The sequence below is a fragment of the Pundamilia nyererei genome, unplaced genomic scaffold, assembly GCF_000239375.1.
Source record: "Pundamilia nyererei isolate P.nyererei 1_Seehausen unplaced genomic scaffold, PunNye1.0 scaffold00025, whole genome shotgun sequence".
Classification (NCBI taxonomy): domain Eukaryota; kingdom Metazoa; phylum Chordata; class Actinopteri; order Cichliformes; family Cichlidae; genus Pundamilia; species Pundamilia nyererei.
Window position 1 is genome coordinate 4603232 of NW_005187426.1, and position 14858 is coordinate 4618089.

The window sequence follows — 14858 nt, forward strand, 5'->3', positions numbered from 1 at the left end:
CTTGTCTTTGAACTAGGATGATGTCAGTGTGAATGTGCAGTCATATTCGTTGTGTTCCCACTAGTGCTGTCAGCGTTAATCTCGTTAAAATGACATTAATGCCATAACGCGGCAAATCTCCGTTAACGAGTTACCACGGATTGCCCCGTGCTTGGGGCTGGACAGCGTCAACACAAGCTAACTGCGCTAACGCACTAGTTCCCACAAATTGAGCATTGCGTTGCACATCCGACACACTGTTTTACTTTTGTCCATGATGGGCTTACCTTCAGGGTCATACTTCACATGAAAACCAAGATAGTTCCAAACGCCAGATCTGAATGAGGGTGGGGGAGGTTCAATTTTGGGTTGCGTTGAGGCATTTGCCATGTTGCAACGAGCTTAGCTTCTGTCTTGCTAGCTTGCGCTGCGCTCAGTGGATCTGCACTCCACAGTGCAGCCTAGGCGGAATAGTTGAACGCAGATCCACTGAGCGCTCAACACAGACAGCATCGTCAGAAGAAAAGTTGATAAAATAAATAAAAAATGTTGTATTGTTCGATACATATGCGTACCGAACCGAAACCACTGTATCGAACGGTTGCACCCTAGTAGTAATGCTACTTTGTCATGCAGGTACCCTTAGAAAAAAATGCTTTTAATACTGTTAGTTTAAATAACATATTAAAGTGGGCTTCTTATGCAGTGTAGCCTTTAATATCCATTCAAAATATGTATCTGTCTCAGATTCCTGACAGCTGTTGAATATCTGCAAGACTTTGGGAAAGCTTTATACCCAACAATGTTGGCTCAGGGAACATCTGTAGCCCAAAGGATTCAGTGAGTGGGAAATCCAGTTGTGGAACAGATGAGCATTCTGCTTGGAGAACATGAATGATGGAGAGGAGGTAACAATGATCCAACAGCTGGTAGCAGGTTAGGCCTGTCATCTTAAAAATCTAAAGTAGGTAATTGGCATGGGATTACATATAAATATCACCACCCGTTGGTATTATATTCAATGATGTAAAATGACTTGAAAAACAAACGACTTTTACTGAATATGCAGCAGAAGGTGCAAATTTATTACATATATACAAAATATTACAAAAAAACATCACATTTACACCAAATGAATACATGTTGTTTTGAATTATGTAAGAAAACAGAGCAAGGTTTAAGGATTTGGCAGTAATGTATACTACATGTTATTAAAAAACAGATAAAGCACAATTGCTCTGTGCATCATGTTGGGGGTTTTTTTTGTTGTCATGTTTAAGATGTTTCTGTTTTATCAAGTACATCCACTAACATTTAAATTAACACATTAGAAGTTTGACTTAACTAAATAATGACCAGCAGTTGGGAAAATGCAGTAACTTATTAGGATTTAATGTGAAAAAGAAGATGAGAACATGTACAATGTTGAAAGATTAAGGGTAAGCACTGGTGATGGTTCAGCAAAAGAACTTGTGACTTTCTGTGATGAGCAGGTTAAGTGGGGTGAAAATAATAGTTGGGTAATCAAACACAATTTACCACACTACATTTTCAGTTAGGGACAAAAGTTCAACCGATTGTATTTAAGGCAAATGGAAAAGTAAACCCTGAAAAGTGGTTCAAAGAGAAAGCAGAGAATATGAAATGAGTCTTTTCTTTTGCAAGGCACGTTTTGGGTAATTACTTAAAGAACTTTTCCCCCTGTAATGCTTTTTTCTAACAATTTGTTTTAAAATGGAAATTAGTATGTGTGAACAACTGCATGCATTGAGGCATAAGAGTGAATTGTGATTTTTTTTTAAGGCATCAGGCACCTGTAATTGAAATAACTCCAGAACAAATTTGTATAAATTTTCAATTCATTAGCTGTGAATTTATGAATCATCAGCAATTTGCTCCTCACATATGTCTCATCCAGCAATAATCATTAAACTGGAAAAAGAATGCAAATTAATTCCCAACAAGATCTCGGTGCAAAGAAATAAAATAAAATAATATAGTGAAACAACTGAATGCTGCCGAATGTGACAGCCTGACCCTCTGGTGAGTACTGAGACAAATATGATGTGAGGATTCATCCACTTCCTGCGTCTGTGTTAAACATACTGTTACCTGGAGAGCATTTTTCCATCTTTCCGTTGTTCCATCCATCTACATTCAGAGCTGGCTCTTCAGAGCCGTTAGCTGTCTGGTTCACACACAGCCCCTTTTCTAATGATCAAAGAGGTCATCTGTAGACTTAAGCTTTACCTGTCACTCAGCTTACACAAACTGTCTATCACTGTCCAACACTTGCTCTACAACACTCCTACTGTAGATAAAATCCCATACGTGTATGGCTCTGTAGCTCAGTGGCCATTACTAGAAGTCTGAAGGACTTAATTGACACAAAGCCACCAATCTGTCTCTGAGCTGAAAAGGATTTCTTGAACTCCAGGAGTATTGTGCAATTAGATATTACTGCCCCACTGTAGTTTACTTTTGGTTATTTCAACGCCTAAAAAGCTTTTTTATGTCAATTTGGCAGGCTATTTATAGCCAATTTCACTGCATGGACCTACCGAGGAGAGGAAAATGGATGAGGATATTTAACAACTCTTTGTATCTCTTCTTCCTGGCTGTGTGGTGCACCTCAGAGTCTCTCCTCTCAGCATCAGAGACGGATTGATAAATAACGCTACTCAAGCAAAAGATTTGCCCCCCACTAACATTCAGCATGTCTGAACAATGCATGCATTCTGGCACTGACACTAAGTATTATGATAATGTAGTGCTCAGCGAAATGATGGATGTTAAACAGCACGACCTGGCTGCACTACACACTGGCGATCACCATGCCCGCAAATAGTGTCAAGTCATCCCACGCACTGTATACAGCTCCCTGACGACACACAAACTATCAAATCGGCATTAAAGGCAACAGTCTCTAGCAGCTATAAGGCTGGATATAATTATCTGTTAAGAGATGAAAAAAAATGTTCTCTGAACAGACTAACCATTCGGTTACACTCCTCTACCCAACTGTACAGGAAATCACAAAACAGAAAATTACCAGGATATTTAAGTCCCTGGAGATACCCTAAATGCTCAAAGTAAGAAAGCACATAGCATCTGTTCAAATTGTTGCAGTGCAATCCACATGAATTAGTCATGAGCTAATCTGACATATTTTGATCAGTTCTTAAATCCATAATTATGGTGCAATTTTTTTGTCATAGGCCTCGAGCTGTGAAAAAAGGCAGTGCTGCAAATCATCCATTAGGCATGTTTTACTGATTGACGCCAACAGTTATATGCATCATATATCTGTAACAAGTCAAATCTTTCTCACCCACGAATTAGACATCAAGAGGAATTTCAAACTAAAAGTCAAATTAAATGTATTGCATATTGCAAAAATAATAATAATGTTTTCAGGTATCATGGAGGCAGAGTTTTTATAACATCCTCTGGTTCTCTGATACCGTGCTGTGTAAAATGTTTATGTTGTGGGGAAAAAAGAAAGTTGATTGAATTTCTGATGATGTTACAATATTGAGAGCCTTCCGGGCCTCTGACATAAAAGACTGCCACTATACATTGGCATGTTGTGCATTGTTGTGAACGAAGCCTGTAAGCTGCTTTATAAACCCCTGTGTAATATGCACGCAGCTGCCTTATTACGCACAAGTAGGTGTTGCTTCAGCTTTACAATACTTTTTGCACTTTAAGTTTTTTGTTGTTAAACTGTATTTAATTCAATAAAAAAGGTGTTTCTTTGATTTAATTTAGCTTAGCTGCACAGATTGAAACAGGGTGGTCAAAATAATATCAACATGTCTCCACATTAAATAAATAAAGGAATTGTTGAATTATTAAATTAAATTCAATGCCCCAACTGCAGTCTTCAAAATGAACACAAAACAAAAATTGAATATTGAAACTATGCAGATAAAACTGTTGCATGAGTATTGTATTATGTCACATTAGCCTAAACTCGATGTTCTCTAAAGTGGTAACTGAGTGCACATACTGTGCACTAAAGATTACAGCAAAATATTATATTGTATAGAGCCAAGTAAACAACTCAAGCTACAGCGTTGACAATGGTTACACAGCAACAACACTTATCTATATTGATTAATACCATCTATATCAGCAGACAATCAACAGGCATAAATAAAACTATCTATTGTGGACTGTAGTAGATAAAGATTACCTCAGGGATTTCTACTGGACAGCAGTGAGTCTGGGATTCATGTGAGTCTAACATCTACCAATTATTTCTCAAATGACATCCCAGATGAGTCCATACTTATAAAACTTACATACTAGACGTATTTTGGCCAGTCAGTGTTTTGGACAAATACGTTATATTACAGAATTTGCACTGCTAGACCACCAAACTGCATTGCACTGTTTAGAGACCTTCATTAAACCTGCATTTATTTATTTAGTTACTTATTTATCCGACACTGTCAGCAGTGAAAAACAAACCTGCAGGATAAGACATATTATTTGACTTTAAGTTGATTTGAGACTCTTGGTATCACTTGATAACAGTTTTGTTGGTTTGTTTGTTTTGTTTTGTTCATAGATCTATCCAGCAGACTAAGAGCGTTAGCTTTCATTTGATCTTATTTTTCTCTGAGCCTGATAAATGGGAACTTATTTGCGTTGCATTTTCAAAATGATTCTACTTAAAAAAAAAAAAACAACTTAAAAAAACAAACAAACTGCCCACTTCAGTCAAAATCAACATGAGGACAACAGCAACAGTGAAGCAAAACAGTAAATTTGAAACCGCCCCAAAAATAAAAGAGTCAATCCTAAAATCTTTTACAGGGATCCACAGAGCTGTAGAATAAGGTGATTATTTTTTGTGCATGTATTACTCCTTGCATGACTCCTAACTTGTTTTAAATGTTTTAAATACAGAAAAGACCAACTAGACATACTGTACAACATTACATATAAAATATATAATAACAATGTGATGGTGTTTGGATCAATCGCATGTCACCTTTTATTTTGGCAGGTAAAAAATGGAATAATTGCAGTAAAACTGTTTTTCTTTCTTTCTATAATTTTAATTTCAAATTCTTTTTTTGTTGTTGTTGTTGTTTTGTTTGTTTGTTTTTTACCTATTTTTTTATTTGATACATAACAATTAATTTATAATTCAATTCATTTAAAACATGGAACTTAATTAATGACAGACTTAAGTTAAACATGTCTTGTTCACTGTGTTGTTTATAGGACACTTTGTCTTGGAAAACCTGCAGCCCTTCTTTCAAAGTTAAGTAATTCATTTTACCTTCGGTTCCCCTACAAAAGCTTCCAGTGTCAGAATGATCAGTCTGTTTGTAGTTTACTCTTTTCTCCTTGAGTGACACAGCTGATTTTACACTATATCTACTTTGTTTTGTTAATGTCACTAATCCCATTTTCTCACTCTTGTACTTTCTTGCTTCAGTCTAGAGATGTCACACATTGGCACAGCAGGGCACATGAGCATGGTTTAGATGAGTGGCCAATAAGAAAAACTCATCCATATAATGCATTGGTAAAATCTTATTAAAAGTGCACGCCTGTGCTCCCAAAGTGACTTTGAATGTCACGCGGGATGAAGTGGGCATAATGCGAACATCAGAGTGGCCTTGGTGGAGGATGATTTGAACAGGCATACAGCTTTGGAACAGGATTATCCTTCCCGAGGCAACTATCCTCCAGAGTGTTGACATTCAGGGATGGTTGAGGACAGGCGTAAACAACACGGATATCAGAAATATTGTTTTAATCGATCATCAGGCTCCAAAGAGGAAAACCAGAAAGACAAGAAGCAGGTTGAACACCAGCAGCTGATGGCTGGAGAAACAGGTGGTGCATGGAGATCCTCAGGGCTGCACACACAAGAAAGTAATGGTGAGCCTTCGCTCATTTCTCCCACTAGAGCGCCTGACCAGTCTAATCAATAAGATCATGAACTACTGCCACTGAATTACATATCATACATAATTTTCCCGCCTGGTGAATTATTTTTTGAGAGTGAATTGCATGTGAATTCAGCACCAGTGGTGAATATGTGAATGTGTGTTATTTGCCTGTGTGCTGTCTCAATGCAAGTGTCTGTCTGTGTGCACACGTGCATGTGTGTGCGTGTGTGCACACACATGCATGTGTGTGCGCGTGTGTGTATGAGAAAGAGAGCAAAAGAGATAATTAAAGCATAATCCAAAACTATATGTATGTATATAAATTGTTTCTCAATACAGTGCTCTTTAACTTAAAGATAAAATGATTTCTGGTTATCTTTATATAAGTAATAATAATCCTACCAAATAAACTTAATAAGTACGTAATATGAATGATAATAACAATAATAGTAATAGTAGTAGCAGTAGTGCAAGTAGTCTCACAATAAAGATAAAAAGTTATACATTTTTATTGTAGCTTCTTAAATAGATTACTAACTGAGAAAATAATGTATAATAAAAGACTTTAAATATATGATAATGATCAAAATTTAAATTTTAATAAAATGTTTTGAAATTGTTGCAATCACATTAAGTTAATGACAAATTTTTATAGCAACAGTACAGGAAGGAATAAGTTGAACAAGACTTAAACTTTGAATTGTGGACTTAAAAAAGAAGAAAAAATAATTTAAGCTTGTCTAGAAATACAAAGCCGAATTGCACACTGGCATTCATTACTATCACTGTAATTAGAACCGATCGATCCGTGATTATCCGTTACGTGTCTGACTAATTACTAAGTGTACACAGATCCCGCTCGTTTTCAACAATAAGGGTTCGGGGGTGAAAAGAGCAAGCGAGAATGCAATGTGTGCTGGAGCCGAGCCTCTACTATCATCCTGCTTTGTACTTCCTGACTGCAACCCGCCCACGGAGCCCCGTTACAATACAGCTGCCATGTAAGTAGTATTTTCCACAGCTAATGACGTCCGAAAAGTAGAAAACATATCAGCCCGCTGAAAGGTCAAAGCAGCTTGTCAGCACCACGTTAATCGCCGATTTTGATTGTCTGATAATGGCTTACATTTTCAGCTCCCCGGAAAGTATTTACTTCTCGCTGATAATATACAGCAAATGTGATGGATTTTTTAAAATGGAATTTATGCGCCTGCACAGCTGCCTGTCCCGTGTCCCGCCCCCTTAACTGGCCTTAACGGGGATGCTGAGCACATGATAGTAAATGTAAACACACAAAGGCATTTTCAGCTGTAGTATTCACGTGGATTGTCTGGTGGCGGTAACAATTAACCCTGCACTTCCAAGCCGTTCACTTCCACGTGTTCCCCCTCTCACGCCTCAGACATATTTGTGTGTGTGCCTCTGCGTGTGCGTGTGGGCTCCCACACTGTCCCAAACATCTGCAAATTAGCACACTTTTCATGCCCTCTGCCCCAGAACTGAGCCGGGACGTTCTTTGTCACTACTTTGCGTAAACCTTTTCTCAATCCCTAAAGCACCATAAAAGTAGTCAAAACAACCAACCTTTATGCATTCCCGTAAACCTGTCTTTCAGAACAGTGAGTTCGTATATCTTTCCGAATTCCTCAAACAGGGGTTTAAGGTCTTTTTCCTCCAGGTTTCTGGGAATCTGCCCGATGAAAAGCTTGATGGCGTCGTGGTCCTTCATTGGAATGGTGTTCTGGCCGATGGTAAGCCCGTTCATCCTGCCGGCGCTGTTCGTGGTGCTGAATCCATTCTCTTGCTGCACTCCGTTTGCAGTGACTGTAGCCATCTTTCCTCAATGGGCCGGCGGGCTGCTCTCTCTCTCTCTCTCTCTCGCTCGCTCTCTCTCTCTCGCCTCTGTGTAGTCAACTGCACATTGCACACTCCCCCCCTCCGTTATATCTTCCTGTCTCCCCACTCCTCCTCCGGTTCTCCCTCCCTACCCTCTCCTGTCCTTCCTTTACAGGCTAAGCCGCTTTGTTTGGAATCAGTATTATTTATTTATTTATTTTTCTTATTCTTTATGAGTTTTTATTTTTTCCGCCCCCCCCCTCCCCACACACACACTCACACTCCATCACCACCGCCACCCCCAAGCTGCCACTCTGTCCCGTGACGTCAGCTCGTACTCTTATGAATACACCACGCCCACCATCTGATTTGCATAATGAGTTCGACCAAGGCGAATGGGAGAGCAGGTTGACTAAGGACCCCACAGGGCAGAGTAAGAACTCAAACATTTGGGTAGAGTGTAAAGGTTGGGACATTTAAATGATGCAAATTCAACATTAGTGCTTCTTCCCCAGCTTATCTGCGGTGGTTTAAGTTTGTCTCGGAGAGCAAAATTTGATGCTCCTTTTGGCGGAAAAATATTGACCTGATAACTAGTTTTAGTTCGTCTCTAATTCGTAATTTATTAATAATAGAAATCAATCAAAATCTAAATTCCTTTTAATGACTTAAATGTTAAGAGAACCAACCCTGCATTTTTGTATTTTGTATAAAAGAAGATTCACGATCGGTACGCAGTGTTACTAAAAATGCTGTCCTCATAACCCTTCTTTGGTGTGGTGAACGTATTTGCCCATGTTATATATCCCCTGAGGTAAATAATGTGATTTATCTGGTATACTGGGGTAAAAAAAAAAAAGTCTATGAGATGTATAGAAAGAAAAGCAGGAGAGTTGTATGTCTTAGCACCAGTATTGAAAAACACTCTTATGAACCCTTGTAGAAATGATCTTTACACCAGCAGTTCTCAGGAGACAGGTCCCTGTTGATTTTCATTGTAACCATCTAACAAGGACTATTGTACGCCTGGGACACCCGGTGAATTCTACTGGTGGAGCAGAAAAACAACACGGGTGGGATACATAAAAGCTCATATCTATGCTTTGGTCTACTAGTCTACTGTTCAATATGTATTGGCAGAGTTCTTTAAATAGAAGTACCAATGACTGCACGTTTTAATACGCAATACAGTCATAAGTCTACAATCATGCAGAAATCTGAAAAACTTAGTGCAAGGTCATCTAACTTAGAATGACCCTGGAGGCTTTGAGATTTTATCCAGATGAAGAATTACATTTAGTATAGTGTTTGTGGACACTTCAGTATTTTTTTTCTAAGACAAATTCTTTCAAGATGTCATCCTCTTAATAAAAAAAAAAGGACCTATAAAATATTGAAAATTTAGATTACTAAATTGGCATCGCAAGTTATGCTCCAAGTCTTCATATGCGTTTTGACATTTTGGCTTGTTTGTTTGTTTGTTTTTTAAAACTGTTTTCTTCAAAATAGCAGTAGATACTCTGCAAGCTCACTAGATAATTTCAGATTCTTGGCATATTTATCTTTGATTTGAAACTATAGCTGATTTAATAAAAAGGTGATTTTGAAAGAAACTAGTAGCTTTCCAGGTGTTAGAATCATCTGCAATGTCTGAGGGAATAACTAAAAAGTTTGCCACAAGCTTCGTGGTACAAGAGTTTTAATAAAATAAAACATATTTTTCTTTCTCACTGAGATAAAGGCAAGGAGGTAGCGAGAAAAAAGGTGAAGAGAATAAAATAGTGTTTGAAATAATGTTAGCTGAAACCTCTGGATTTAAAGCCGCTGTCTGTCACTGTCCATGGTGCTGAGCCAGTGCTGCCATTCATAGACCGTGAAATAGATTGGAGCTACAGTTTTAACAGTACATTTGCACTACAAATTCTCCATACATTCCATCTAAGTCCTATGAACCTTTACGAACCTTTCAGGCCTTTTCACGATGCAGAGAATGATGCATTCAGCACCACTATCCATACAAGAGCCTTCCTCTTCATGCAAATAAGCATGTGCATGAGCAGTGTTTCATAACTTGCCATGTATTTTGTACAGTGAAACCTATAATTGATGCACATGTGAATATGAAATTCATGCAAGGCCAGTCAAGACCATATTGATATAGATAATTATGCTTAATTATGCAAACTGGCATTTATGTAGATCCTGCCATGCATCAATCGTTGACTGTATCTGATAAGTTCAAGAGGTGAAGTTTTATACCTGACCCTGGCCTCTGTTCCTCTTGTTGAATTCTGGGAAGAAAAAAAAAACAGTCATTTGGGACCAATATAAAATCCCTGAAAACTGCATGTTTACTGAAGTGTATTCACCAGGCATGCTTAACCTCTGTAAGGTCAGAATTAATTGGGTACTAAAAATATGTCTTTAAATAATAAAGATTTCTTTGTACTGCTGCTTCTGCTAATTAGTACAATAATGGATCTTCACAAAATTTAACATTTTCATTGCTGTACCTATCTATCTATCTATCTATCTATCTATCTATCTATCTATCTATCTATCTGTCTATCTATCTATCTGTCTATCTGTCTATCTGTCTGTCTGTCTGTCTGTCTGTCTGTCTGTCTGTCTGTCTGTCTGTCTGTCTGTCTGTCTGTCTATCGCTATCTGTAGAGAAGCAAGCAAACGAACTGACCAGTTACTTTCTCTCTGATACTGACGCAAATTTGACATTTAAATGCCTTTTCAGTGAGTTGCTTAGTGTTTGTGGTACTAGAGGAACAGTGTTATCTATCAAAAATAGAAAACAAGGTGGTCACCCCTGTAAATAAGTCATATTACAGCATGATAAGAGCATATATTTGCAGGAGGTCATCCCAGTGGGAAGTGCCACAACGTAGCCAGTGAACTTTTTTGGTCACTAGGTGGTAGAGAAATCAGCTTTGATGGATTATGTGCTGTTTGCTTTGTGTGTGTGTGTGTTTGTTCAGCCCTGATGTCTGTCAGAGTGAGTGGTCTTTAGGGATAGTGGTATTCCGAGAGCAACACTAACATCTGGTACTGCATTGTCTTTGTTATGGATACCTATTTATTTTCTATTTAATTGCATCTTTTTAGACAATCTAAAAAATCATGCCGTTTTTTCTCTCTTTTTTTTCTGCTGTGAATGGGGATCAAAACACAATGGGTCTCCCTTGTCAGTACCATCAGGACCATTGTTTCCCAGAAAGACAGAGCTAATTTAGCTTCAGTGCTTCTTATTGGCTTTGTGATTTTTGTTTCCTTGTTTTTGTCATTTCTCTGCGGGATAGTTTGCCTGCACAGCTGTGGAGACTTGGAAACTGCCTGGCAGGAGGAAATGCAGGTACTGTATGATCTCTTCAATTATGCCTGTGTGTAAGCATCCTCTTTGTTTGACGACAGGCAAGCATATTAGAAAGGTTGACAGGGTTCTTCTTCTTGTCTGTGCCAAGCTCAGCACCTGGATGGTTGCACAGGGCACCTCTCTCGATTGCTCTTCTTTCAGACAAAAGAGCAGTCAGAATAGTTCCAGCTGTGTTTGTGAAGTGGGGATGAACGACGCAGACACAAAGTAATCCCTCAAGGATCTTGCACTCCAAGAAACACTTTTCACTCAAATTATTTTCTTATTATTCCTGGATGGAAACTGCATTTTCCATTAAAAATGAGCGAGGATTTTTTTCCCCCTCACCAGGCTAGCAAGAATTGGAATCAAGGGGGGTGTGAACATTGCAAACGTGTCAGCAAAATCATTTCCAGACTAATGCAAAAAAATATTTACCCAGAGTATTTCACACAGTACAACTGCTATTTTCCAGACCAGAGTGAATGCCATTTCTTTTTATTACCCAAATTATTCACACCACTGTCAAGGTGACTTGTTGGAATGTCACTGGCACACCACTTGAAACAGCTACCAAAAATATAGTCCCTTGAAGGAGCCAAATCAGTGACATAAGTCATGCATTGTATATAACAGCTTGGTGTCATGCAATATTCCTTTATACTGCGTGTTCATTATCCCATTAAACTGGATATATGGAGTGGCCCAGGTGGAACGTAGTCATGCATGAACATTTTTCACTGTCTGTTTTGTAGAGTGAGTCCAAAAGGAGAGCAACCATTGATATTCATGGCACAGCCAGTATGAGGTGTGGCAGTATTTTTTTGTGTGTGCGAATCTGTGAGTGTATATGGTAATACCAGAGCAGCCTCAAACCTCAACTGCAGTCGGGGTGGTGGTGGGTGGGTGGGGGGGGGATTCACTGTTCTCCCCACACAGGCTCTGCAAGATAAAGAACCACTCACTCAGAAGCCATAATTTTCTCTTAAAACACAATTTCTTGCCAGTTCATTTGCTTCTGTGCTGCAGGGAAAATGCCGAAGTGATTGTTGGTCTAGCCTGAACAATGTTTTTGCTAAATTAAGTTTTGCCCATTTTTATTTTGAAAAGGTGAATTACATGTCTATTTTCCATTTATGGGTGGTGTTTCATTTGTGCTGCTGTTGATGTAGTGTGGAATGATAAGCAGGCATCTTGCTGCATGTTTAAGTTCACTAGTGACGCAAGGTAGGAAATAAATGAGAGAAAAACAAGAAAGAGGTCAGGGAGACCACTGTGAGTCATCTTCTTTCTGGCAGCTAATGAATCCACAATGCTGTGTGCAGGCCTCCCCTGAGTACAGTCACATGGATTTCACTTCCATTGCTATTGCATGTAAATGCAGCATTTTGCTTTTTGTTAGGCATTCACAGTGAATCACTATGTATGTTATGTGTGGAAAGTGAGTTTACCTTTACCTGTTCTCCCAGACTAGATGAAAAGTTTTGCCAGATACAGACTTGAGGCCATTGAGGTCATCTTACAATCTTTAACTATGTCTGATTTGCCAGTCTGTCCTAAAACTGTGATTCAACTATGCAACTCCATCCATCCATTCATCCATCCATCTTCTTCTTCCGCTTTATCCGGGGCCAGGTCGCGGGGGCAGCAGCCTAAGCAGAGAAGCCCAGACCGCCCGCTCCCCTGCAACCTCCTCCAGCTTATCCGGGGGAACACCAAGGAGTTCCCAGGCCAGCCGAGAAATATAATCTCTCCAGCATGTCCTGGGTCTGCCGCGGGGCCTCCTCCCAGTGGGACATGCCCGGAACACCTCACCCAGGAGGCGCCCAGGAGGCATCCTTGTCAGATGCCCGAACCACCTCAGCTGGCTCCTTTCGATGTGGAGGAGCAGCGGCTCTACTGTCAGCCCCTCCCGGATGGCTGAACTTCTCACACTATCTCTAAGGGAGAGGCCAGCCACCCTTCAGAGGAAGCTCATTTCCGCCGCTTGTATCCGCGATCTCGTTCTTTCGGTCACTACCCACAGCTCGTGGCCATAGGTGAGGGTAGGGACGTAGATCGACCAGTAAATTGAGAGCTATGCAACTCAGTGGTGTTAATATGCTGCCAGTGTGGTTTGTGAGACTGTGCCTACATGCACACTCACCCTCTCCTCTCACTCCCCTTCCCTCAGGCTGTTGTTCCAAAACTGATGTCACTTATCTGTCAAGCTAGATATTCCTGATATGGATTTTAAAGAACAGTACCTAAGGCTGTTTGAGCACATTATCTGTAACAGAAGTTCATATAACGTTCAGAGTTAGTGTGTTTATAATGGCATTTAAACAAAAAATGTTTTTTTTCATTCATCTCTAAAAGAAAACTTCAGTGGAAATTGTGATAATGTGTTAGATGTTTATTATATCATTGTAGTCTGTCTTTTTGATGTAAAATGTATCAAAGCCATTTTCAAAGCCATGCAGAGCTGGGACTGTTTCATGGCCTTACTTGGTAAGTTGACTCAGTTGTTTTATCTTTAAAAAAAAATTAAACACAGTGCACCAAAAAAGAAAGAAAGAAAAATAATTGCTTGCGACTACAGAAAGGAATACATGTTTCAGTATCCAGGAGACAGTTGTACTACCATTACATTGCACTTACCAGACAAAGACTGTACTTTAGCAGAATTAGAGTGGAGGAGATGATATTAGGTAATGATGGAATCTGTTTGACGCAAGACTCTGGATATGGCTAAGATTTCAGTTTTTGGTATTCAAGCTACCCCCATGGTCCCTCAGCAGAGAAGACTTTTAAACAAGACAATAATCAATAATAGTTAGAACCTGGAAAATCAAAAAGAACTTATTTTAAATTATAACCAACGTTATAAAAGAGAACAGTGTCGTAGATAGCTCTGTCGTGAGACCAACACCGCTCCTGTGGAATAGCACGAGACAGCTACCCTGGCTCTCACCAAAGGTAACAAAATCTGCTCACTAATTAAAACAGTATATCTCATTCGCTTAATACTTAATCGGCACAGAAATCAGAAAGTGTAAACACAACATGTTGCGGTTTTACGGGGGTTATGCATCAGGCTATTTTTTCCCAACTACGATTTGTCATGTTTTCTATTAACAAATGAGTAAGTGCATGTTAATTAGCAAGTTTTATAAGGCTTGCCGAGAGAGTTTACCTTCAGAAAAAGCCAGGCTATTTTTTTCTCCCTTAGTAGTCTTTGTGCAAACTTAAGAAAAGAGGGCGCCAGCTCCAGCTACATATACAAACATTAAAGTGGTCTTCTCTATTAAGTCTCAGCAAGTAAAAAATGAACATGTACTCTGAACATGTTCCTTTCCTTGTCTAGTGTTTCATGAATGTGGACATGTGCTCGTTAATAATTCATAGACTAGAATAATTCCAAATATATTGAGTGGTCCCGGTAATCATGCTAAGAATGACCTTTACTTGACTAAATAGACACCTGAAGATTAAAAATGTCTCTCTTTTATTGACAAGGCAAAGACAACATAATGACTGCAGACTATAAAAGTTATTGTTATTTCACCAGCTTGCAAAGAGAAGACTTTTCAAAGCTGTAGTCATAAGTGCCTTTAAAATAAACACCCCTCTGTGCTTGTCATTACCAACAATAACATCAGCACAATGTCATCAGTGTCTGAAAACATCAGAGTGAAATTGCTGTTTCAATTTGCAGTAGCATGCGTTGACAGATGTTTTTGTATATATAAAATAAGAGTGTTGATGTGCTGCAGTGTCCTTGG

The 14858-nt window shown here is 39.1% G+C and overlaps 1 protein-coding gene across 1 annotated transcript in view; it reads right to left on the bottom strand.

Moving 5' to 3' along the window:
* celf6 (CUGBP Elav-like family member 6) overlaps positions 1-7788 on the bottom strand; it is a 145027-nt gene extending 137239 nt beyond the window's left edge. The window contains exon 1 of the mRNA XM_013909446.1: positions 7479-7788. Coding sequence (XP_013764900.1) covers positions 7479-7728 — 250 coding nt within the window. The 5' untranslated portion in view covers positions 7729-7788. The remainder of the gene's footprint in view (positions 1-7478) is intronic.
* Between the last annotated feature and the right edge of the window lie 7070 nt (positions 7789-14858).